Here is a 23,643-nt window from a genome sequence, read left to right as displayed (position 1 = left end):
GAAGTACACGAACCCGCACCAGTCTAAACGTCTCAAGGAAATTTTTTAAAACAGCAACCAAGGTGCAAGAGAGCCTGGGACACAATCCCCTATGTCCCACAACTAGGTAAGCCAGGAGGAGATCAACTGGATACACTAGAAACATACAGCAAGAAGTGGCCCTGCACACTTGTAAATATTTGATATTTAACAACCCAAAATAGGTACAGTTATCATGAAATTGTATGCTTATACAAAAGAAATAATGTTATTCAGTTGGAGTTGGTTTTTTCATCTTTATTCATTTATGCAACCGCCAACGCGTTTCGTCCAAACGGGTTAGGTGCATAGGAAAAGAACCATATATAGAATAAATATATAGGCGATCGACCATATGATCTGGCAAGTGTAAAGTTATTTATACACATATGTAACTCGAAATATATTCACTTCATGCATCAATTATATAGTGGCAATAGTCGCTCAGAAAGTTAGCAAATTCAAGCGAGACGTAATATGAGTCAACCTAATAAAATATTGTCGCTCATTAACGGACTGTGTTAAATATGTTCTACCATGAACATCTGATAATAGAGATAAGAGTATTGTTGAGGTATGTGTGCTCTTAAATTTGGCTCTTGAGCAGGTATTTAACTGCTCTTTTATGACTTAAGATAATATATTGTCTTTCTTAAAAAGATTTTTTGTTAGAAATTTGCTCCTCCATTGCTCTCTTCTATATTATTGTCTTTCATATATACGATCGCTTTTGGGATGGTATATGTACACTTGGTTTACAGTGCTGTGTACTTATTTTTGTATGTTTAAGAAAAGAAATTTATAACCAATCCAAAAAGACATTGTATATATTTGTATAAACTGTTTTTAATGTATGTGTATATTGTTCGTAAATAGCATTTTTCTTATGTATTTTTGTAGCCCTGAAGAAGTCCATGTTTGGACGAAACGCGTTGGTGGTTGCATAAATGAATAAAGATGAAAAAACCAACTCCAACGGAATAACGTTATTTCTTTTGTATAAGCATACAATTTCATGATAACTGTACCTATTTTGGGTTGTTAAATATCAAATATTTACAAGTGTGCAGGGCCACTTCTTGCTGTACCCTCCTCCAAAGTACCCTCTGTTCATTTCATTTTGGTGAGTGCTCACGGCGTAAGGGATGGCAGAGCTCTGGTCCTTGGCTCTTAAGAAATAACCTAAAGCATCCTGGTTGCTATGTTCTTGATTAACAATAAAAAAAGAAATCTAGCCAAATCGTCAGAATACCGTGGTTTGAAAACATTGCCTCCATTGTCAATGTATGTATATGAAACCTTCCCCCTTCACCCCTACAATCTCTGGGCCTATGGAACACGTCCTATAAATCCCATTCAATAAACAGGCTCCCTACGAACCTCTGAACCCCACAGTATCTTGATGATAACCACCCCTCGGCTGTCTGTCCCAATCCCAGGAGGAACCTACACTGTATGTCTGCACTTTCGCCGGACCTCACTTTCTGTAATGAAGAAAGTTTTTTCGAATCTCTTATGCTTTAACTGCTGTTTCTTCTAAGTGCACTCTTTGTTTGCTTTTGAGACTGTGCTCTAAATAGGAAAGCTCAGATTTGATTTTTTGTGTTTCCACCCTATCTAACAGAAAGGAACTCCAGCATTTAAAAATCTGTTCACACTGAGGTTACTCAATCTTTGTCCTCTTCTTCTATAGCTCTTGCGTGTTGTCCCGCGTTTTGCTGTTTCCCTCTCCATCCTCAGAGAGCTTCACACCGGGCGTAGTAAGGTTTTCACATATTACTTCTCCCTCCTGTCACTAACCTCCTCTAACTCTTCCCCATGTTACTGTTCTCTCTCCTTTCACTTCCCATGTCCCCCTCTCCAATCACTGCTCATCTCTTCGTTACACAACATGTCTCTGTCACTGCCCATCCTGCCGTTGGCATTGCCCTAAATTCTGTAGTCATACATGGTCCACTCTCTTCTGTCACTGCCCCACTACACTATATAATTGCTTTTCTAGTGTCATTCTATTCCCTCCTGTCACTGCTTATCTTTCTCTCTTATAACCAGGGCCAATGGAACTATGCAATTATGTGGCTGCAGCGATTTTCGTATAATTATAGATTTGCCGCATTCGCCACATAATCAATCATCTGCTGCAGCTGCAGATTTTGACAAATGTTTTTGTTTCTAGCTCAAACTGGTCAAAAGTTACAAAACATGCGAAGACACGTGTTACTGCACAGTGGAAGGCCCTTTGCAAAGCTGGACTGATCCCTTTCTATTGCTCTGTTGTGATATTTGGATGTTAAACTGGTACTAATGGGTTTTCAGTTCTATGCAGGAGGCTGTGGTGTAACTTCCCCTATCCCCTGTATGAACAATCTCAGGGTAGCATATATGTGGTTATAAATAGGAAAACACACAAGATGATGGATGGAATGTTGCACATGGCAAAACATTCACCCCCAGTCACAGATATGGGTTTAATCCATCGTTATTCATCATCGGTGCTATTGGGCAAGCCTTCATTTGTTTCCCGTGAATCTTCTACTAACCGTGGTAAAGAATATACACCTAAAGGGGTCACTGGTGTGACTGGTGGTGGGAGCAGACCCTATCTAGTAACCTCCCTTTTTTGGGTGCTTTGCATACCTCGTTTGTGTTAGCTAATGTTCTTCAACTTAAAATGATTCTCAGTTGGAAACCAATGTTGTAATTCCAGAGCCAACAGCAGATTTTCCTTGTTCCAACATATGAACATGCTCATAAGGATAGCTTGGGTCAAAAGGGGGCCTAAGATCTTTGAGAGTCCAATAGACCTGTGTGCGTGTGGGAGGCTCTGTGTGTGTGTGGCTCTGTGTGGGTGGCTTTTATTGTAGGTGGCTCTATGCTTGGGGCTTTGTCTGTGTGTGGGTAACTGTGTGTGTAGGTGGCTCTGTGAGTGGCTCTGTGTGTGGGGGTGGCTTTGTGTGTGTGGTTCGCATTTGAGAGTGATTAAGCTATTAACATTGTAAATAACAATGCTGTTTCTTTAAATGTTTTAAAAACAACAAAAAAATGTCATGAGCAATGCCAATAGGTCTAACTTTAACAATGCCGAGACCATTGCATTGTAAATGCTTGTTTTCCATGAGATTCTTGTTCCTTTAGAGGCCCAAGTGAAGAGTTTATGGCCTGCTGGAGTTTGTCGATTAACAGTTTACGTATATTTAGGGGGATTGTGTTTAAAAAGGAATGTAATCTTTGGTAATATCACAATTTTCACCTAATTCACCCTCCCAAAGATTGACAAAGGGGGGAGAGTCCAGCTTTTCATAAGTCGAGTACATTCCTTAGTGGTGTTTAACATATTTACTTCAGTGGTTTTTCAGATATCCTGCACTACCTTTAACCCCAGGTATCTCGTCTCTTTTTTTTTTTTTTTTTTTTTTGTCAAGTGGTGGCTCTTTTCTAAATTCCACACCGTTATCTCTGTTTTTTGAGTTCACCTCCTACCCAGATACTTCCCCAAACTCCACAGCATGCTGTAAAATGACAAGGAGGCCGACACAAAAGTTTGTAAAGAAAACCATGAGGTCTTCAGCGTAGAGGGCAACTTTCCTTTCCCACCCTTTATACTTAAAACAAGGAATATTCACCTCATTGCTGAGCTTCTGTGCGAAAGGCTCGATGTAGAGATTGAAAAGGAGAGGGGATAGGGGACAGCATTGCCTAGTACCCCTTGTTATTCCAAATTGTTTAGTTAAATTGCCGTTAACCAGAACTTTTGCTGATGCGCCTTGATAGATTAGCCGGATAGTTCTACGGAGGTTTTTGCGAATGTTGTATTTTTCTAATACCACCGCCAGATAAGTCCAGCTGACTCTATCAAACACGTTTGTGGCGTCTAGGGTCAAAACTGCCAGGGGGATATAGTATGATGTGGCTAAATCTATTTCACCACTCAGATCATATGTAAGTTTGTGCACATGCCTTCCCTTAACAAAAACCTTCTGATCACCCTGCAGAATATCCCCTGCTACTGCACCTAGTCGGTCTGCTAAGATTTTGGCGAAGATCTTATAATCTGCATTGAGCAGTTACATAGGCCTCTATGATACACATTTGGTCGGGGTTTTCCCCGGTTTTAAAATCAGAGTGATGGTTGCCTCACCCCAAGAAGAGGGAAGATTTGCACCTGAAATTAGGATCTCATTAAACGGTGAAGTCATAACCGTAATTAAAGCTTCGCCTAGATTTTTGCAGAGCTCTGTTGGCAGACCATCCGGCCCTGCTGCTTTTGCTTTTTTGCTTGACTGTAAAGCCCTCTTTACTTCCTCCTGGGTAATTTCCTGTTCTAGGAAGTACTGCTGCGATGTATCTAGGGATTTGAGTGCAATCTAACGTATCCATTCCTTAATTGTATCTTTATTGGCTAATCTATCCTCCGTATACAACTTCTCAATTTCCGAGTCTGCGCTTAATCTAGCCGCGGTCTCAAGGTCCCCTATTTCCCTTATCAGGTTTCTTGTTCTGTCTGCTTTAGCTTTCCAGGTCAACAATCTCCCTGTCCCTTCCCCCATACTCAAAATGGGCCAGTTTACTCGCCTCCCAATGTTTTGTAACCCTTGTCTACAAGATGGTGTCTAACTGTTCCTTCAGTTTCTTTAAATTATTTACGACCTCTTGCCTTGCCTCTTCCTCTCCAAGACTCCACATGCTTGCCTCCAGACACCTAATTTCTCTTTTCATTTCTCTTTCCAACCGGCCAACCTTCTCTCTATAGCATCTGTTTCTGTGATATTCCCTGCCGGTAATTTCCCCCCTAAGGTACGCCTTTAAGGTGTCCCACACTATCTGGATGGAGGCTGTCCCAATGTTAATGTTTAAAAATTCCTCTCAGAACGAAGATAGTTTATTTCATCTACGTCCTATAGCAATGTCCGGTCCAACGTCCAGACCCTACCCATCTTTCTATCGTTGAAGTCCAGCTCCATATATACCCCTGAGTGGTCAGACAGATGGGCAGTCAAGTACTTAATGTCTGGATTTTTTTCTCTAAGACTTAAACTCACCAGGAAATAGTCTATTCTGGACCTGTGGCCATATTTCCTGTTATAATATGAAGCTCCGAGCGCGGAGCCGGACCAGTCCCTCCAAACATCGCAGAGCCCCCATCTGCTACATCATTGAATCCAAGAAGGCTCGAGATTTAGGAGTCTGCACAGCTCCACTGTTTGATTTATGCAGATTGGGGTTTAGTGTGATGTTAAAACCACCTGCCAGAAGTACAGGCTCCGCAGAGTCCAAATAGGTTGGAGGGGATTATTTTTAAGGGCTCAGGACCATCACAATTTGGGGCATAGTAGCCGACTAGTGTTACTGGGTTGCCCATTAATATTATCTTAAGAATGACCCATCTACTACTTGAGTCCACTAATGAGTTGATTACGTGGGCCTTAACTTGCCGCTTAATTATAATCGCCACTCCTCTTATATTTGCATTCTGATCCGTGCAGATAATATGCCCGACCCACTTAAGTTTTTTCAATATTGCCATACATTCATTTTTGATCAAATGAGTTTCTTGAAGAATAATTATCTGCGTGCGAGAGTCCCTCACATATTGTAAACTTTTTGCCCTTCTCTTTTTTACGCGTAAACCATTAACAATCCATGGGAAGAACCGAATCGTACTTAAAGTTCTATTTGTTTGGTGTGATGGGAAGTGCCCCCATAACATATCATTAGTGTACACATACAGATTTGACCAACTTAACTGAGGCAAAAGAGGAATTAAAAAAAAAAAAAAAAAAAATCCCTACATGCTCCTCGCCCAACTTGCCACCCTGGAGAATTACAACCCACTGTATATCTGGACTTGATGTTAGCCCTGATTGCTACGTCTGCCCCCCCCCCCCAAACCACATCCTCTAGTCTTCAATAAGTGTGACCGCTTGACTTCCAAGTAGTTTTTTCAAATTATTAAATATTTTAGATGAAAACATTTTTTTTAAAGACCCCCCTACATATCACACCTCTCACCGCTTTAACACTGGTTCCGCGTTGAAGAGCGAACTTAAAGAAGAAAGAAGCAAAGGAAGCAAAATAACAAAAGAGAGCCTCAACAGTTTCAAGGCTAAAAGGTGTTGTGTCCTTTTTTAATCCTTTCTAAGAGTTCTTCCGCTTCTTGCTTTCTCCTTATATTGTGCATCTTATTCTTGTGCATTATCTTTAAGGAGGCGGGGAACTTAAGTTGGGCTACTGCTCCTAGCTTTTTTAACTCATCAGGTTTTTTCCCCAGCTCCAATTGCCTGTCAAGGCTATAGACAGGATTCTTTCTTTTAGGGAGTACGTGTGGAAGTTCACTAGGATTTTCCGGGGTTTAGCTTTGTTAGGGTTTTTTCTGAAAGAATCTCTATGGACCCTTTCAATGTCTTGACTCTAATCACCTTTGGATTCCTCAGTCTGCATTGCTTCCTTAATTAACGTGATAACACAGGCTCTTAGATCTTCTCCTTGTTTCCCTTCTGTGACGTTTAGGATGCGGAGATTATTCCTTCTTGAATTGTTTTCTAGTTGTTCGTTGTACGTGGGCCTCCTGCTTATCCTTTCTTAAGCCTGCGATGTCTGACTTCACTACACATAGATCACTTTTTAGCTCATCCACAGAGTTCTTCACAGTCGGTCCTAGTGTTTAATAGGTCTATCTTCTTTTCTAGTGACTCGCAAAAAAGACCGTATCTCTCCTTGGCTTATAGCAGAAACCGCTAACCCCTTCTTCATTTCCACTCATAAAGTCTGGAACATAGTTTCCATTGGCAATGGTGGTTTTGACTCGGGGGGGGGGGGTGTCTTTTTCTATGTCAAGGGTATTAGGACCTGACTCGCCTCCCCCCCCCCCCCCCCCCGAGAAATCATGGTCGGGGCCTCGAGTGTGGTTGTTTCATCACTCTCACATAAGGGAGCCTGTTTCTGACCTGCCAGCAAATTTGAAAGCGGGGAGTCTCCCTTAGCAGCCATTTGATTCCCTTTAGCTTCGCCTACTGGCCGCTTCCAAAGGGCCTCTGCCTGTTTTATGATGTCCACCACTGCAGGTTGCACTTTGAAGGAGGACCTCAAGGAGGGGGTAATTTTCTGTCTCTCTGTATGTTCTTCTGCTTTCTTTCTCAACCCCCCCCTCCCCCGGACTGGTTTGATGCTCCTGCCCATGACCTCGTCTTGAAGGCAAGTATGTGGCGTCGTAGGGCACCCCTCTAGCTCCTGGATAAGCCCTTGGGAGCAGGACTAAGAGACCCCCCCCGCCCCTGATTTCTTTGTGCAGCTTTGCGCTTTAAGATGTGTTTTTAGGGGCCTCTGGGATTCCTCTTTGCTCTCCTCACCCCCTATACCTCTTCTTGCCGATGCAGGACACTGTAAAACCGCATACCTCGATTGTGGCTCACTGGAGGGCTGCCACGGTACCTCTTGCAGCTCCCCCCGTCTCCTCCTCTTGCAGCTCTTCAGCCTCCAGGTTAGTGCAAATGCGCACTGTGCTGCCGCTGGCACAGGTTAGCCATGAAGTAGGTTGTAGGTAAGCCGTTTATTAAGCTTATTTACTGGATGGTGAGTAGGATAATAGGTTCAGCCCCACCAGGAGCAGCCCACACACTCCAACTCTCTCTCTCTCGGCACTCCACTACCTCATCAAGCATTCCACACACATCATATTCATACTGGCTGAGCAGCAGGGAACAGATAGCTAAGGGAAAGGATGCAAGCAACAGTGCTTGATGGAAAATAGTAGCATTTAATATTGCTGAAAATATTTGAATCTATAGGCACTGGTTAGATGTCTTATAGGACTATCGCTTGTGCTTTTAGTCTGAGGTGTATTAGTCAATTTTTTGAAGCATGCTTATGTTCTACCAGAGAAGTGGGATGTGCTTTTATTATAATTAGAATTTGTCATTCTCTTTGACTTTTCTGTGTCCAGATTTCAGCATTTATTTCAAGTCTCTTTGAGTTATCTGTTTATGAGGGTTATCTTTTTTGCCGTACATATCTGGGTGTTGAAGCTGCTCTTTACCAGTTAAATAATTGATGTGAAAGACAATTGGGTCCATATTTTTTGTTCTACAAACCGTAGTGCTACTGCAGCCGCCTGCTTCTTACTGAGAGCAGCTTAGGGATCGGCTATCTTAATCTATAGGTCTTTTCAGCTATCATTCATATTTTGTTTATGTCCACCACCGCATACAGCATGGGACAATAGTGCAACCCACTTCACTCATTGGATCTCTTGTTCTGTAAGTGATGGGCCATTTGCCTGGTTGCATGCACATCTCCTTACTGAGAACATGCTGGTGGTCCAATGCTTTACCAAGTTTTTTTGTTGTTTTTCCTTTCTATTTGTCTTCATTATTGTTGTTTTTTAACTGCTTGCTTGAAAGAACTTTTACTGTTCCATAAAAGGAGCAGAGTGGTAATCCATTTTTTTTCACACATACAGCAGCTTGCCATTGCTGGACATATTGGCTTTGCCAATGTATTGTCTAGACAATTATTTTTCACCTACTTAGAAATCATCTCATCTGGCATAGTAATTCTGTTATTTTTAAATCTCAAGAGGATATTAAATTCTGCCACTTCAAATACTGTGTGTTGTTGCTCCTTTGCATCTACGTTCAGCCTCTACCCAATGTTTGATGGGCTAAGATCAAACAAAAACTTCATCAGTGTCTGTAAGGAGAGAAGAGTAATGAGCCATATTTGGGTTGCAAGGAGATTTTCAGCAAATAGATAAGTGGCAGAGCATAAATTGCTATAGCTGGAAGAAGCAAGTCTCAAGTTTTGAGTAACCTAATGCAGTTGGAAGGTGTCTTTTGTGTTGATGTGACTTCTGTCCCTTGGGAGTTTTAGATGCTTCATATCCAGCACCAAGTCAGTCATTCACAGTGCATAATTGAATTTAGTAAAATTTCTCTGTCTGGATCACAATGTCTGATTAGCTTGATGATTTGTCTTTTAAGGGCATAATATGAAATGTACATTGTTGGACTATATAAAAGAAATGCAAGTTAATAGTAAATTGAGTCCAAAATTGTTAATATGCCAATTAAAATGCATTCACTCTCACCATGATGTTGAATTCTTGAGTGTTATTTGTTTTAGTACTGGTAATCTGATGTTCGTTTGCCCACTTCTCCGAATCTTAAGATGCTAGGTTGCCTCTTACCTCCGCCGTTGCCTTTCTGCCTAACCAGCTGTTATTGGCAGCTTGATTGTACAAGTATATAGTAGTTGCTGCTATTTGTTTTTTCTACAAACTGTGGTGTTCCTTTGTGAATATATATTTTTAGAATTCCCAATAAATTGCTTTTACAATTTACCTTGTCAAATTTCTTAAATTTATTGTAAAAATATACAATATATGTCTATTTTAGCCAATGCTCAGTCAATGTAAGTTTTTCAACAAACAGCCAATTTATAATAATGTTGTTTTCTTCCAGTCATGCTATATGAATTTTCTTTTCCCTACGTCAGATATTGTTTTTTAACATCTAAAATGGATGTTTTCCAGTTTCCAAGCATATCCAGTTTTTGTGGACAGGCCAAATTGAAAACTGGGAATTGCAATACTTTGCATACGACTAAAGAATTTGGTGTAGAGAATTTCTAGACTGAAAAATGAAGTTCAGTTTAGAAGATTCACACAATAACTGCATAAAGCCTCTCTAAAAAGATGGCCTTCTGCTGTAAACCACCAAATGACAAACTTGGTACTTTGGTAAGCGTAGTACGGCCAAGTCTTTCTGTTAGATAGTAGTTCATACCTGCAGCTCCTGTCGTGTAGTTCCTACAAATCTATGTAGGATCTGCGCGTTTAGACAGCATAAACTGAGCGATTGGTGTCCACACTAATTTCCCAACAACCCCAAAGGATGTGTTAGTCTGTAGACAGGCTAGCTCACAGTGCCACTATAAGCCCCACAACCTTACCAAGGAGCGAATAATTTCTGGCAACCATCGAACATGACAACTCTTGATCCTGCAGGGATCGTGGAAACAGTACAGTTCTTTTCGCTCAGTCACTCATGCTCGCTTCTTCTCAGAGAGATCTACAGAATAATTATGGGGACGTTTTCAATAAGCTTTTATTGAACCAGTCATTCTAGTATAAAATGCGTGTGCAGCAACGACCGTTAGACAGAAACAGATGTATACAATTACAAGCACCAACAGAATAAATAAAAGGTAGAATTCTACCATGGTGCTAAAACAGTGAATATATGCAGGCATATAGATACGTGGCAGTAATCATGAGTACTCCTAAGATGCAAACCCTAACTAAATATATCTAGCATGTATGTAGGTGTACAACTTAGAATCCACCTAGGAAAGAGCCAGCCCCATTACCTTATGCAAGAGAATGAAGGACCTCGTCTTGGTCTCATGTTGGACACCCGACGAGGAATGTCAGACCACTGTGAGCTGGAGTGTCTGCGTGCAGGGACCTCAGCGTCTTGTGTCCGCATGAAAGCTTCTCCTCTGGTTTGCCCAGCAAAGATGTGGTGCTTATATACCCAAAAGTTACCCTCAGGAGGTCAACCTAGAATGGTACGGTGGACCTGTCGTTCAAGAATGACGAGTTATTATACAGAAGATGGTAATCCTGCTACGTGATTCTAAGACTCCTCATGCATAAAAAATTAGGCTAGTTTTCGAAGAAAAGCACACATTTATTTGGCACCTAACTAGGTAAAAGGTCAGCGCCAGAACCGTTATGTAGAGCAAGGTAGGACAAATGTAGGTAAGAGGTTGTGCATCTACCTGGGCCTATATGGGGGTCTCTTGGGGCTCAGAACCCTCCCCATAGGTGATGGAGCTAAAAACTCAGTTCTTACTTATTGCCTGCAAAATTGGGAGGCAAATTTACTACATGTTAGACTGCATAAGATGACAGGTGACATTGTGCGACTGTATTGGGTAAAGGGCCAGTTTGTACCTCAAGGTCTGGGAATGTAGTGCAGTCAGAAATAAAAAACAAAGTTTAGAATGTGGAGAATAGGCAGGATACATCCAGATTTGGTAACCATATGACACTTGCAGTCCATATCAAACAACAAAGAAAGAGGCCAGGTAAGGGGGCTGTTGTGAATGACTCAAAAGAGGCTTTGAAACACACTGAAGGTGAGCAAGCGCTTTAAGTCTGTAGGTTGCCTACCCATACAAATAAGCATTTGCAATGCAATAGGTCTCGCATTTGCGAGAGTTTAAGGTATTGGCATTGTAAATGACAATGCCTTATGCATTGTAATTTACAAGGCTAATATCTCAAACTCGCGTAAATGCGAGAACTATTGCATTGCAAATGCTTGTTTTGTTTGGGGTGGATGTATGTTGATTGTATTGGGGTGGCACCTCTCTAGGAAAACGAAAGGGATGGATGCACACTAATAGCTCCCGAGAAGGGTGGACAACCATAGTTATAGGGGTTCTGCAACATACTAGAGCCCACTAGCTCTAAACAGAGAAGAGACCCAGGTTAAAGAGCGCTCCGTGAAAAGGGAAGGAGCAACTCTAAGGCGGGACGATAGGTGAAACTGGCAAAACAAGAAGTGTTGAAAGTTCACAACGGAAAAGGGTTGTAGAAAACATTAGAAAGAAGCAGCACAGAAGAGACTTGAAGACGTGCCGATTAGGGGGAACAGAAAGGCAAGAACTAACCCGCCTCTGAAGCTCGACTGCAGATCTGGGAACAGGAGTTTGTTCCACACTTGAAGCTGCGTGCTAAAAGGACATCGTTAATAAATGTTAATGAGGCGCTAACAGGTGCTGAACAAATTGATTTGCTCCAATCTGGTCAAACAACCATTTAAAGAAGGGGAGCGGAAGTGTTTAACGCAAAAATAAACAACTGAATCTGTACAAACATCTCTGCAATTATTAAAAGCATTTTTTCTCTCGCCTTACTTCCCCGACTTTTAAAATGTGGATTAGGCAGATGTTTCCAAAACATTTACAACGCTTTCAAAAAACGTTTGTCTACAACTTTATCATGCACAGAACATTTAAAACCTTAAAGTCCGAATTCAGAGGGCTGCAGGGTGGGGTGCAGAGGAAAACGGCTTGCTAGTAACTTCCTAAGTTGGCTCAACTGCACTCTAACAAACTTTAATTTGTCGATCCCTGCCTTAAACGTAAAAATATGTTCAAGGCAATATTTATAGATCGGAAACGCCAAAAAGCAATAAACAATCACAAGTTTCTGGACATTAGATGCATCGTTCGTAAAGGCAGTTTTCAAACTATTGTTGCTACATTTGCAAAAAAGTCACTGTCCTTGACTTGCATTCTTACATATTAATTGTTCCTTATTTATGTAACATTTGAGGAGACCCCCGGGATGGAGGGAGGCGGTCGGCCAGAGCAGCAAATACAGCAGAGGGGGAGGTTGCGTGTGTGTGAGGTCTCTTAAGGCGAAGCCGGAGGGGTAAAGCAAACAGTGGTTTAAGGAGCACACCACTGTGTGCTAAACTAATAAAAGGCGTTCCGATAAGGAGAGGCGCACCTGAAGAGGTTGGCAATCCTGCGGTAAAAAGAAAAAGTAGTGGTGCGCGCGCACCGAAGCGGGTGGGTAGGAGCGTGGCAGCGAGGCGCATGCTGCTGCGCGTGCTGGCTATCGACGGGAATGGGCGTTGCAAAGCCGGGACATGTGCCCACCTCTGCCCAATCACGTGCCTTTAAAAAAAAACACACGAAAGCCTGATCACATGCACAAGCGTGTGAGCATCTTTCAGAACCCCCTTACAAGATGTCTCGCACTGTGCGAGCAGGGCTGCGCACTGCAACGCTAGGCGTGAGACCTAAAAACTGGCACATTTGGGGCTAGATCCCAGGAGAGTTATGGAAGGAAGGGTAGAGAGAGTGAAGAGGTCAAGGCCTCGCCATTAAGAAATGTTCCAGAATGTGATATTTCCTAGTTATCTTAAAGACTAGTTTAAATTTTATTAAAAACACAGGGGGCGAAGTTTATGCGTGAGTCTTTCTTTACTTCCATCAGGAGCCATGAAACAATCGACTACAAGACCAAAATAATGATGCGAAAAACTCCAGTCACATGGTTTAAAATAACCAATCATGTCTGTAACAGTTTATAAAAGTGTGTTCCTCAAAACCAACTTCCTCCTTCTGTGCACTGTTGCCAGTGGGCATGCTGTCTGCTTCTTGATAAACCCTCCGCCCCCTCTAGCTCTGTTTTTGCTTCCATTGCTGAAAGTACTGTAAAACAAAAGCCTCATTCATCATACAACAGATAGTCATCATCAATTATACAGAAAATACTCATCATTGCTAAATATAAGCCAACCAATATGATTTATGTTTCAATAGTCTTAGCATTCGGGCGGGAAAATAATTAATTATGCCTTGAATGCGGTGTGATAATCTTTTCATCCCTAGTTGAATTAAATACTGTAGGGCAGACGACAAGCTGAATGGAAGGACTTGATATTCCCAGACCTGCTATCTCCAAATAAAATGTTGAAGTCTGTTTTCAAATCGGTACCGACAAGTACACGTTTCTCTAATCCAACCACCCGGTTCTGGCATTTGAGGATATCCTCTGGTAGATGGGGCCCCTTTAATCTTCCATTTTGAAGTGCTTGTAAACCAATCACACATTTGCCCTTCTCTTTTACTAAGAACAGATTGCTTAGATACCCACTTGGATGAATAAATTACCTCTGGATAGTCTCTTTATCCCTCAGCTCCTCCAAGTCCCGATGTCCTGTGAGAATTGGATAGGATTCTACAACTCTATTTTGAATTCTTTCACTGTTTGGAGGACCCAGGCTTCTGGAGATTTTCTAGGCAGAAAGCAAGTCTGACCCTTTCTAGAGAAGATGGGGGAAGTCTCACCTGTAGTGCCTGATGCTCCTCTACTACCACTGTTAAAATAGCGTCTTCCAGATCGTGCCGAAGAGGGAAGAAGTAGTTGGACTTCTAGGATCCAACCAACCTTCATGTCTTAAACCTTGAACTTGGGAGGTATGTATGGAACTGCAAAGGGTCGAGCTAGCGTCACCCTAACATTCCCAGCCACTCAGAATCAAGCATGCTCACAGCAAGGTCCCTCTCATTACCTACTCTTGTGCCTATTCTTCGTGCAACATCTCTCTCCTCGCCCCTATCAAATTCCCTGTCGAGGAGTGCCACTCTCTGGATATTATTGATCCCTGATCCGAGTCTGTTGATGCATCTGAAATGTTTCTTCCGAGTCAGCGGAGGCCCAGACCAGCAACCTGGCCTGGTGGCAAGGAAAGAGCTCTAGTTTCTGGTTGTTCTCAACAGGCTACAGGGGTTACTTCCCCCTCCCTCTCCCAGGCCTTCAATTCCTTGCACAGTTTGCAACAGTACATAAAAGTACGTCCCTCCTAACCAATTTTCTTTGTTTGCTACTTTCTGCTGTTCTTTATTATGGTCATTTGTTCAAACTGTTGATCTACCAGAAGCACTCCCTGTCCTGGCTGTTAACTCTCACACGCTGACCCTTCCAGTGTGCGATTGCAGGCTGAGCTACACTGCGGTGTCAGGTGGGGTAGAGAGAGGTCTGTGCATCATCTATATTAATGCCATATTGGCATCTGCACCCACTCTGAGGTGGCAGCGGGGAGCTCAGTATTTCAGCTCTCCTTATCTTGTCTGGGTGCACAAGTCCACAACTGTTTACTTTTTCTCTCCACTCGAGAGCGCCAGTCATATTCTTAAGCTGCATGGCGCTCTTTTCAAATCTGCATTTGTTCTGGCAGTTGTTTTTAGGACTCGTCTGAGCCAGCGTGCATGCGCTGCTCTGCGAGGCTTCTAGTAAGGACTTCGAACTCGGTGTGTTTTTTTTCTTTTTTTGCTCACACATGATTCGCGTTTGCGTGCGTCTTTCTAAGAAAGACAGCACGCAATTGGCCAATAGCGGGTGCATGTACCGCCATCTCTCTCCCCTGGCCTCTGGGGCGAGCAGCGGCATAGCACTCTGCCTGCTGTATTCCTTAAATTCTTTGCAGCGCACCACTCCCGGGCTTTAAAAAAAATCCTTTTAGGGTGTGCACGCACCACTCCCGGGCTTAAGTCTGACATAGAGAAGGCCCTCGACTGGACCACGTCCTTCCTCTCCGGCAGAACCCAGAGTCCGCCTCCCACCCTTCCGAAGCCACCGACCTAATCTGCGGCGTCCCCCAGGGTTCATCCCTCAGCCCGACGCTGTTCAACGTCTACATGGCCCCCCTCGCACAAGTGGCCCGCCAGCATGACCTTAACATCATCTCCTACGCCGACGACACCCAGCTCATCCTCCTTCCCTCACCAAGGACCAGTACACCACCAAAACCAACCTCCACGAAGGCAGTCGCCGACTGGGTGAGGAGCAGCCGTCTGAAACTGAACTCGGACAAAACGGAGGTCCTCTTCCTCGGACCCACCCCCTCAGCCTGGGACGACTCGTGGTGGCAGACCACGCTGGGGACAGCGCCGACACCCACCGACCACGCACGCAACCTAGGATTCGTCCTTGACTATTCCCTCTCCATGGCGAAGCACGTCAACGCTGTCTCCCCCTCCTGCTACAACACCCTCCGCATGCTCTGCAGGATCTACAAGTGGATCCCGACCGAAACAAGAAGAACGGTGACGCAGGCCCTCGTATGGTACTGGGTCCCTTCACTGTGAGTAAATCCCTGTGCACATTCGCCCAAAAATAGCCCATTTTAATATCTGGACTGCTTCAATGTACCTTTGTTTGCTACTTCAACGCTACAGTGGCATTTGTTTTTGCACACAACAGCGGGTCCCTTGCTTTGAGTGATTCAGTGCTGCTCTGCATCCTAAGGTTTCATGGCCAGAATAAACCTGCTGCGGTTTCCAGGAATTCTCTTGAGACCTGGCCCCTAGCAAATGGTGGAGTGACATGTCAGGCATGCGTGTGTGAGCTGCGATTGTCTCCAGTCACTCAAGTGAAGCACTTCCCCTTCGAAGAGCTTCCGAATGCAGTCTAGTGACCCCCCCCCCCCCTTTCCATGCCTATCTGTCCCACTCTGGAGCCGGCTGACGTTAGTGTTCCGCCCCTTCCCACTCCCAGACAGCAATAACTGTTTGTTGTAAATCAATAAACGCCCACTGCATCACACTGCATACTTTTTGTCTCAAGCACTGTAAAGCTTGTGCCATGGCTCCCCTCCCATTTGTAGGACGGGGACGCTGAGTAGTGTGAGAATTGCAGGCGACAAGGAACATAAAAGAGGAATATTTTCAAGCCCTGCTAAAATGAATTGCGCTTTTGGACATTATAGAAACTTTACTAAACAAATAAAGATGATGATATGCGAAGATCCCTATTAAGGAGTTGCATTTAGAAACTCCATTCACTCTCTTTTTAAGTTCTCTTTTTTAATTTCCTCTGGCTTGCCATTCATTCTTGTTCGTTATAAACGCTGCCTTACGTGAGGACTGATTAAGCTAAAAGGGATCAGTGCTCTTTTTCGATAGTCACAATGTAATGACACTGTCACCTTGAAGTTACAGAGCGACTTATCACAAATAGTAGTCGATTTCAGTCTCTAGTCTGGCAACAGTATCCACGGGCTTGCTTTCTGTGCTCCGCCTACATTGAGAGACCGTTGTTTTCGACATTGACCAGAGGGTACATATGCCGTCCTGATGGGTAGGACTGTGTCATTACCAGTCCTTAAACATTCTTTGGAATTCTGGGATAGACTGCTTCTATCTGCTGTGGTTAACATACATTTGCAATTCAATAGTTCTCGCATTTACGAGAGCTTAAGCCATTGGCATTGTAAATGACAATGCCTTTTATTTGTTTTAAAAACCAAAACGTAAATAAAATGCATTGTCATTTACAATGCCAATAGCTCAAACTCTCGTAAATGCGAGACCTATTGCATTGCAAATACTTGTTGTTTTTTCTTCCCCTGGTATAGAGCAGGGAGTAGCTGGGCTAACATTATGAGTTTCCCTTGCACACCTCTTTACATTCCATTAGGAGGAACATACTTTTATTGACTGTCGCAAACCGTATTGGCTATTTTAAACCAGGTGACTTAAGTTTTTTTACATCAATTTTGTAAGTATTTAGTTGTATGGCTGCTTTTAGAAAGTAAAGAAAGATGCATGCGCGATCTGAGTTTCTGAGCCTGTCATATAATTGAGGATTAATATTATGGGTAAAGGATCACAGCATGTCCATGTGCAACTAAAATGGATGTAGATTATTAGCTGCCTGACATGGAAGCTGATCCTGACTGGAGTGACTTATTTATCACTCACCTATACACACACGTTGCACTAATTAATCTCCTGCAAGTTAGAAATAAGAAGTCCACTTTAGTCAGAAATAACTTTCAGATGACTAAGGGGAACTTGCTCCCTCTTATTTGATAATGTGCATCCCACTGATTCCATTGAACTATGCTAACTCATTCTGTTGAAGAACTTGAAAAATCTCTAAGGCACATAGTCTGAACAAAACATATGTTTGTTTAAAAACATCCATGTTTACAGCATTGACATTGAGCTAGTGCACGAGTTGGTCTGAACTAAAACAGAATAAAAACACTCCTCACTGAACATCGAAAAGCAGTATTTAATTCCATTGACAGGTGGGTCACTCCCAGTCTAGTGGCATTATTGTGTGTGTGTAGTGTGTGTGTGGATATATATCTCAAGAGAGATACACAGATATATATTTATTTCTGTATAGGTCTTATTTGATTACAGTGCATCTGTCCATATTTACAGAACTTTGTTCTTTCCTGTTATTATTTTGAGACTTTGATCTAGAAGCAGAAGTACAAACCAGTAACATTCTTGTCTTTCACATTATTTTTCAGGCTTCCATGTCCTTTTCCAGTCTGTCCAGAGGCCGGAAGGTGGCCCTGTCCACGCTGGGCATACTTGCTGCTGGAGGGGCTGGCTTAGCCCTTGCTCTACACAGATCGGTAAAAGCCAGTGATTTAGAGCTGCATCCTCCAAAGTATCCTTGGAGTCACAACGGTCCTTTTTCTGCCTTGGATCACAGCAGGTATGGCGATACAAAATGGCATCCTGTAGTCACTGCATTTTGGGATGTGAGGAGGCAATCGGAGCTTTTACTAAAATGAAGGCTCTTGTAGTTGGACTAGAATAAGTGGTGTTGCTGCGGGAAATAATGACTGTAGACTCTGATCTTCTGTTACGGTGCCGTAAGCCCCTGTATTTCCACCTTTAAAAGGGTTGCCTCCGACAGAAGTCAGCGATTTTGAAAGCCTGCTGCAGAGATTTTAAGCCTTGCATTGCCAGCTCCACCTTCTTTCTTACCGGATTCACAAATAGCAATAATATGGAAGACATTGCTCCAGCATTTGCAGAATCTCATTTTGAATGCTTGCATTATTTACCCCATATACTCTTGCGTTATGATCATGAGGTTACTACTACCTTTGAGTGCAATCGAGACCCCCCCCCCCCCCCAATATTTTCCTATGGAGGCATCCTGGCATTACTTTATGCTTTCAGCCCTTGCTCTGATGTTGCTAAAGCTGTGGTCTAAAGGTAGCATTTAAGAGGATAGACATTTCACCTGATTCTAGGAATAGATCACCTGCAAATAATTTTCTTTCTACAGTTTTGTATCCTGACAGTACATGCAGTCTCAAAAAAAGTATTCCCAGGAAAGCGGACATTGACTTAACATTTTCGGTTGCTCATTTACTTTGTTCTTTCAGATGAACCTCCTTTTTAGGTCGAGCCTAGCGTTTCAGCGCATACGTTGCTTGCTTTACGAGGCATGCAGTATTCAGTATAGCGTGGAAGCTTTGTGAAAGCTCCGCCCACTCTCCACCCACCTTTTTCATTGGCTTAGATCCTAAAGGATGCCTTCCAATTGGTTTGAGGATTGTTAGTCCCTCCTCATGACGGCCATGTCAGTCATTTGCATCCTTCCATGGCTACTGGCCCCTTTACCCCGAACACTATTTTCTTCCCGTTCTCCCCCAAGCTTTTACTCTTGCTCAGCTCACAACATTTTGTTGCCCAAACTTCCTGCAACACTAAATTCCTCCTGTATCGTAAGATAAAGCATGGCGCATGGCAAATACCAAAAGTCACTGTAACATCTTATTCCAGTCTGAAACAGAACACCGCCCCACAGTCCCTGACTTCTCGGGCTCCCGCACACTCCAGTTCGCGCCCGCCTGAACTCCTGTTTCCAATGCAATAGGTCTCGCGTAATGCGAGTCCTATTGCATTGCAAATGCTTGTTCTATTCTCTGCCTGCTTGTAGTCACATGTATGTCCTCTTTAATCCTTAATATCATATTTCTGCAAATTGCCAATACCTCATCTCAAAGATAAAGACATCTCCTTTAAAAGCATACCCCACACCCACGTGGCAACCTTGGGAAAACATCAAGCAGAGATTAAAGATAAATAAAGAATCGGGGGATTTCTTTTTACCATGAACTTGACTTGAAATGGGAGTAATTTCAGGCAGTAGACCACTACATTAAAGCAATGTTTTGCATTTAAATCTGTAGACTTCCACCTTAATTGTCTGTTGGCATGTATGGACCCCTTCAGTCTAACAATACCTAATCTTCAGTAGCTCCTCTGTGAATACTGCCAGCCATTTGTGTAAATTCCCATAGTACTAAAGAGTTCACCTACAAACTGGAGTAAATGCATGGAATGGCTTCTTTTAGGACACAAGACTAATCCTAGTAACCACTGAAAAACTACTAAACTGGGTTCTGAAGTAGGGCGCTGCATGGTGTAAAGCACTACAATGCCCCCTCATTGGTAGTAACCACTATATAAATGGAGTTATAATACACTACTTAACCAACCTGGCCTTTATTAATGTCAATAACAATCCGCACCCAGTCAATTGTAGTTCATACAGAATGCAGTATGATTTCCTTACACTGCTTTATTTGTTTAAATTTCTTTATTGGGAGTTTCACTTTTCATGGTACAGAGTTACATATCTTTATTCAAACATAATGACAGGTGCATGCAGACCGTTGAATGATCTCATTGTGTCCTGGAACAACCATCCCCTCATATGTTACATCAGATATAAGAAACAGTAAAACGAAACGGAGATTACTTTTCAGCTAAACTATTACGGCTAGTGGTAGGTTGCCTGGTGTCTGCCTATGTAGATTTCTGTGAGGTGTGGGTTGATATTCAGTCCCCAACTCCATCACCATGCACCTTCCTTGTTATTATCATGTATGTGTTCCCAACTCGGAGAAGCCGACTAGTTGGGTGTCCGGGGGGGAGAAACGAATAACAAGGGAGAGGGGTGGAGGGGAAAAAGGGGGGGATTCAGGGAGCTTGCAGATTGTATTGTGGTATTTGCTTAGTTTGCGGCTGGTTCTGGTTTGCTCGTTACGGAGCCGTGGTGTCAGTGGCGAGGGGGGAGCTCTGGGGAGGTTATCTCTTCTACCATGGAGCGGGGTGGTATTCCGATGTGATCTTAGCACACAGTCGGCCCTTCATATCGTATGACCGTTACGTGTTGGTGATCGCTTGCGCCACGGGGGCATGGGTGGAGTTTGGGGTTGGGATTGTGAGGCCACGGGTGAGTCCTCTAGTGTGTTTCTTGAGCAAATTGGATGATTTCCTTGCACTGCTTGACGCTCTCACACCCGGATAAAACAAAATTGCTACAGGTCAGGTCAATCATCCAGTAATGTCTGAGCAGACATGGAATAACTATCTTCTATGTGTCACTCTCTTACTGAGGACTTTAATTTAGTTCACCAACAAGGATCCCAACTAGCTACAAGATATATCTGTTTAACATCTTAGAGTGACAATAATACATGGGGTGATGGTAACAAATTCTGCATCATAGCCGATCCCTCCACAATGTCTACCTTCAACCTGTGCTTGCTCTGGACCTTAAACTGTAAACATGAATTCTCAGAATGGACATCCCAGTGCAGTAGCCAGCTTAGAGGACTATGCTCTTAAGAAATCCTATGAAGGCGCCTGCAGAAATGTTCAAAGCTACCACCTTCCTAATAACCATAAACCGTGTGCCTCTCTTGCACTTTTTCATTCACCACACTGCTAAGTGCAGCATCTCATAACACAATAACTGCACCTCAGCATCCTCAAAACATGGAAATGCTTCCTACTTAGGATCAACAAACAAATAACCTACTTGGTACCACACACACATTACATGATGTAGCATGCTACGTATGCTGGCAAGCACTTGAGCACCCCACATAGGGATGGTGAGAGCTATATAAAAGTTTAAATGTGCAGTACATAACAGTTCACTATAGCTATTGTTTAAGTACCAGGGTGACATGACTGGTTTCCAGTACATTAGTAGTAGTTCAGAGTATGTTCATGTATTGCATAATGTTGCATAAGTAAAACGACTACCGTACAAAGGTGATAAACTATTGAATATTTTAGCAATGTCCCACCACCATTTTAGCTTGATACGTTTTGCTTTTGAAGTGGATCAGTTTTGGATTTTCAGAATCCTTCCGCCTAAATATAAAACAAACCGTCCAGTGTACCAAAAACCAGTCAAGATTCAATGGGGGACTAGTTAAACTAATGGTTATATTACATTATTATAGTGATGGGCTTGTGCAGATGTTTGACCTCTACTTTTTGTGGTTGACTGCTCTAACTTAATTGTTCTTTATTTGTTTTTTTTTAATAGGCATTCATACTTTATCTATTGCCTATATGATCCACCATTATCATTATGTACTGAAATGTGTAAGAGGCACAATATATTTGTGTCCTGTGACACAACTATTACACTAGCTTTGTTTGTTCTTAGAAAAAATTATGATGGGTGAAGAAAAGAACTGTTGGCTGCTTCACGTCTGTTGTGGTTAATCCACCATTAGTTGTCAGCCAGTTTTTTTATAGCTTCGCCTTTTTATTTGTCGATTTGGTGAATCTGGTTTTCCAATGTAAATTAATGGTGGCTGGATCAACCTAGATAAATCAATCCTGTCGAATCCTGAAGTAATCTTACCGGGGCTGATGCCCTCCACTAAGAAGGATTAAACCGAGAAACTTGGTTCACTGATTTGGCATTGGCCCATACCAAGAGAGCCATATCCATGCATTTGAAGGCTCACAGTCACCTGCAGACAGAACAGTGAGGGTGAGGTCTGACTACTTTGCCGGGGGCAGAAAGCTCACCCATATTGTCGAGGGAAGCTGGAAGAAATAAATCCACTCAGCCTACTGGGCCTCAATTCTGCAGAAAGCGAAAAGCAGGAATGAATAGCAAACAGGGGCGACAGTAAGGCATAATCCTGGGACAGTGCTGCTTACTTTACCGACAGTAAGCCGCAGTAGAAGGTGAATATTGCTGGCACCACAGCCCCCTCAACAACACTTGCAACAAGTGACCACATGGCTAAAATCTACTGAAAGGACTACGCCTGGACAGGATCTCTCAATCCGACTAAGGAACAGAATCCACTTTCATAGCCCTCATTTAATTTCTCAACCCATGTTGACTTCTGTTTTTAATAGGTGGCCATCCTATTTGTGCTGTCAAACAGTACCTTATTGTTGTCAGATTTGACCTATTAGGTCATGCTTGATGCATGCAGTAGTTTCCAGGCCCTCTCTTAAATCTGTTGTGATTTTTTTCAGTTTCTGTTCATTGCATTACCCCCTCATCTAGGTGTTCATAATTGAAATATTTCTTTACTTACAATGTTGTTTGCACTTATTGCGCATTACTGGAGGAAAGCTGAATGGTCTGCACATAAAATGGCCTAATTTATACATTTTTCTGTTTTTATCTCATCTGTTAGTAGTTGGAAAATTCATTAATGCTTGGGATTTATTCCTGGATTTGGAAAGTCTACTACTTATAAACCGCTTCATAGAGCGATTTGTTCACCGTCCCAGTTTCTGAGACTTTTTACTCGCCACTGTTGTGCCCTATTTCCAACTGTAGTGTTGCAAATGTCCTCTGATCTTCTGTACCACTAAATGCGATATGTAATGAGAGCTCAACATTCGTGTCCTAGCCGTGCTCCCTCTCAGCTTCTTTTATCCATTTCTCATAACTTTGTTTGCTGGTGTGCTGCTTTCTATCTCAGGGTGTTGTGATTGTTTGCTGCGAGTAGTATTTTTGTGTGGTCTCATTGCACATACATTTCTATATGTTTCTAAGTTGTTGTGAGCCTCATCAAATAAACTGGTTTTGCTTCATACTGTAGGCTGGCTATTCTCCCCCCCCCCCCCCCCCCCTCCCCTCCCCTTTTTTAAAAATCAATCCTGCTCTTTTGTGGAATTAATTTTCAGAATGTCGATTCTGCAAGTCTGTATTGAGCATAATGTTTCTCTTTCTGCGTATTTGCAAATAATTATTCATAATTTCGCAATTGCTCTCAACAAACCTGCTTTGGGTTGCTCCCTTTGTTCATCCTTTTGAAATTCCTGGATGTTTGAATTACCTTTTTCTCCCTCTTCTGCTCTCACCTACTGAAAAGATGATTTAAGTGATATGACTCTTTAGCCCTGAGTGTCTTCTTGATTGTTTCCACTAGTTATAACTGTGCTGGAATAGAGTACTCTCTTCTCTCCAACATTGTAGAACATCACGTTCACATTTGCAGTTGGCGTTCCTTT

The 23,643-nt window shown here is 42.7% G+C and overlaps 1 protein-coding gene across 1 annotated transcript in view; it reads left to right on the top strand.

Annotated features, from left to right (window-relative positions):
• Positions 1 to 23,643, top strand: part of CYC1 (cytochrome c1) — a 157,217-nt gene that overhangs the window by 7,932 nt on the left and 125,642 nt on the right. The window contains exon 2 of the mRNA XM_085604680.1: positions 17,862 to 18,052. Within this exon, the coding sequence (XP_085460806.1) occupies positions 17,862 to 18,052 (191 nt within the window). The remainder of the gene's footprint in view (positions 1 to 17,861; positions 18,053 to 23,643) is intronic.

The sequence above is a fragment of the Triturus cristatus genome, chromosome 5_1 (assembly GCF_964204655.1).
Source record: "Triturus cristatus chromosome 5_1, aTriCri1.1, whole genome shotgun sequence".
Taxonomy (NCBI): Eukaryota; Metazoa; Chordata; class Amphibia; order Caudata; family Salamandridae; genus Triturus; species Triturus cristatus.
This window is presented reverse-complemented; position numbering and strand designations above follow the sequence as displayed.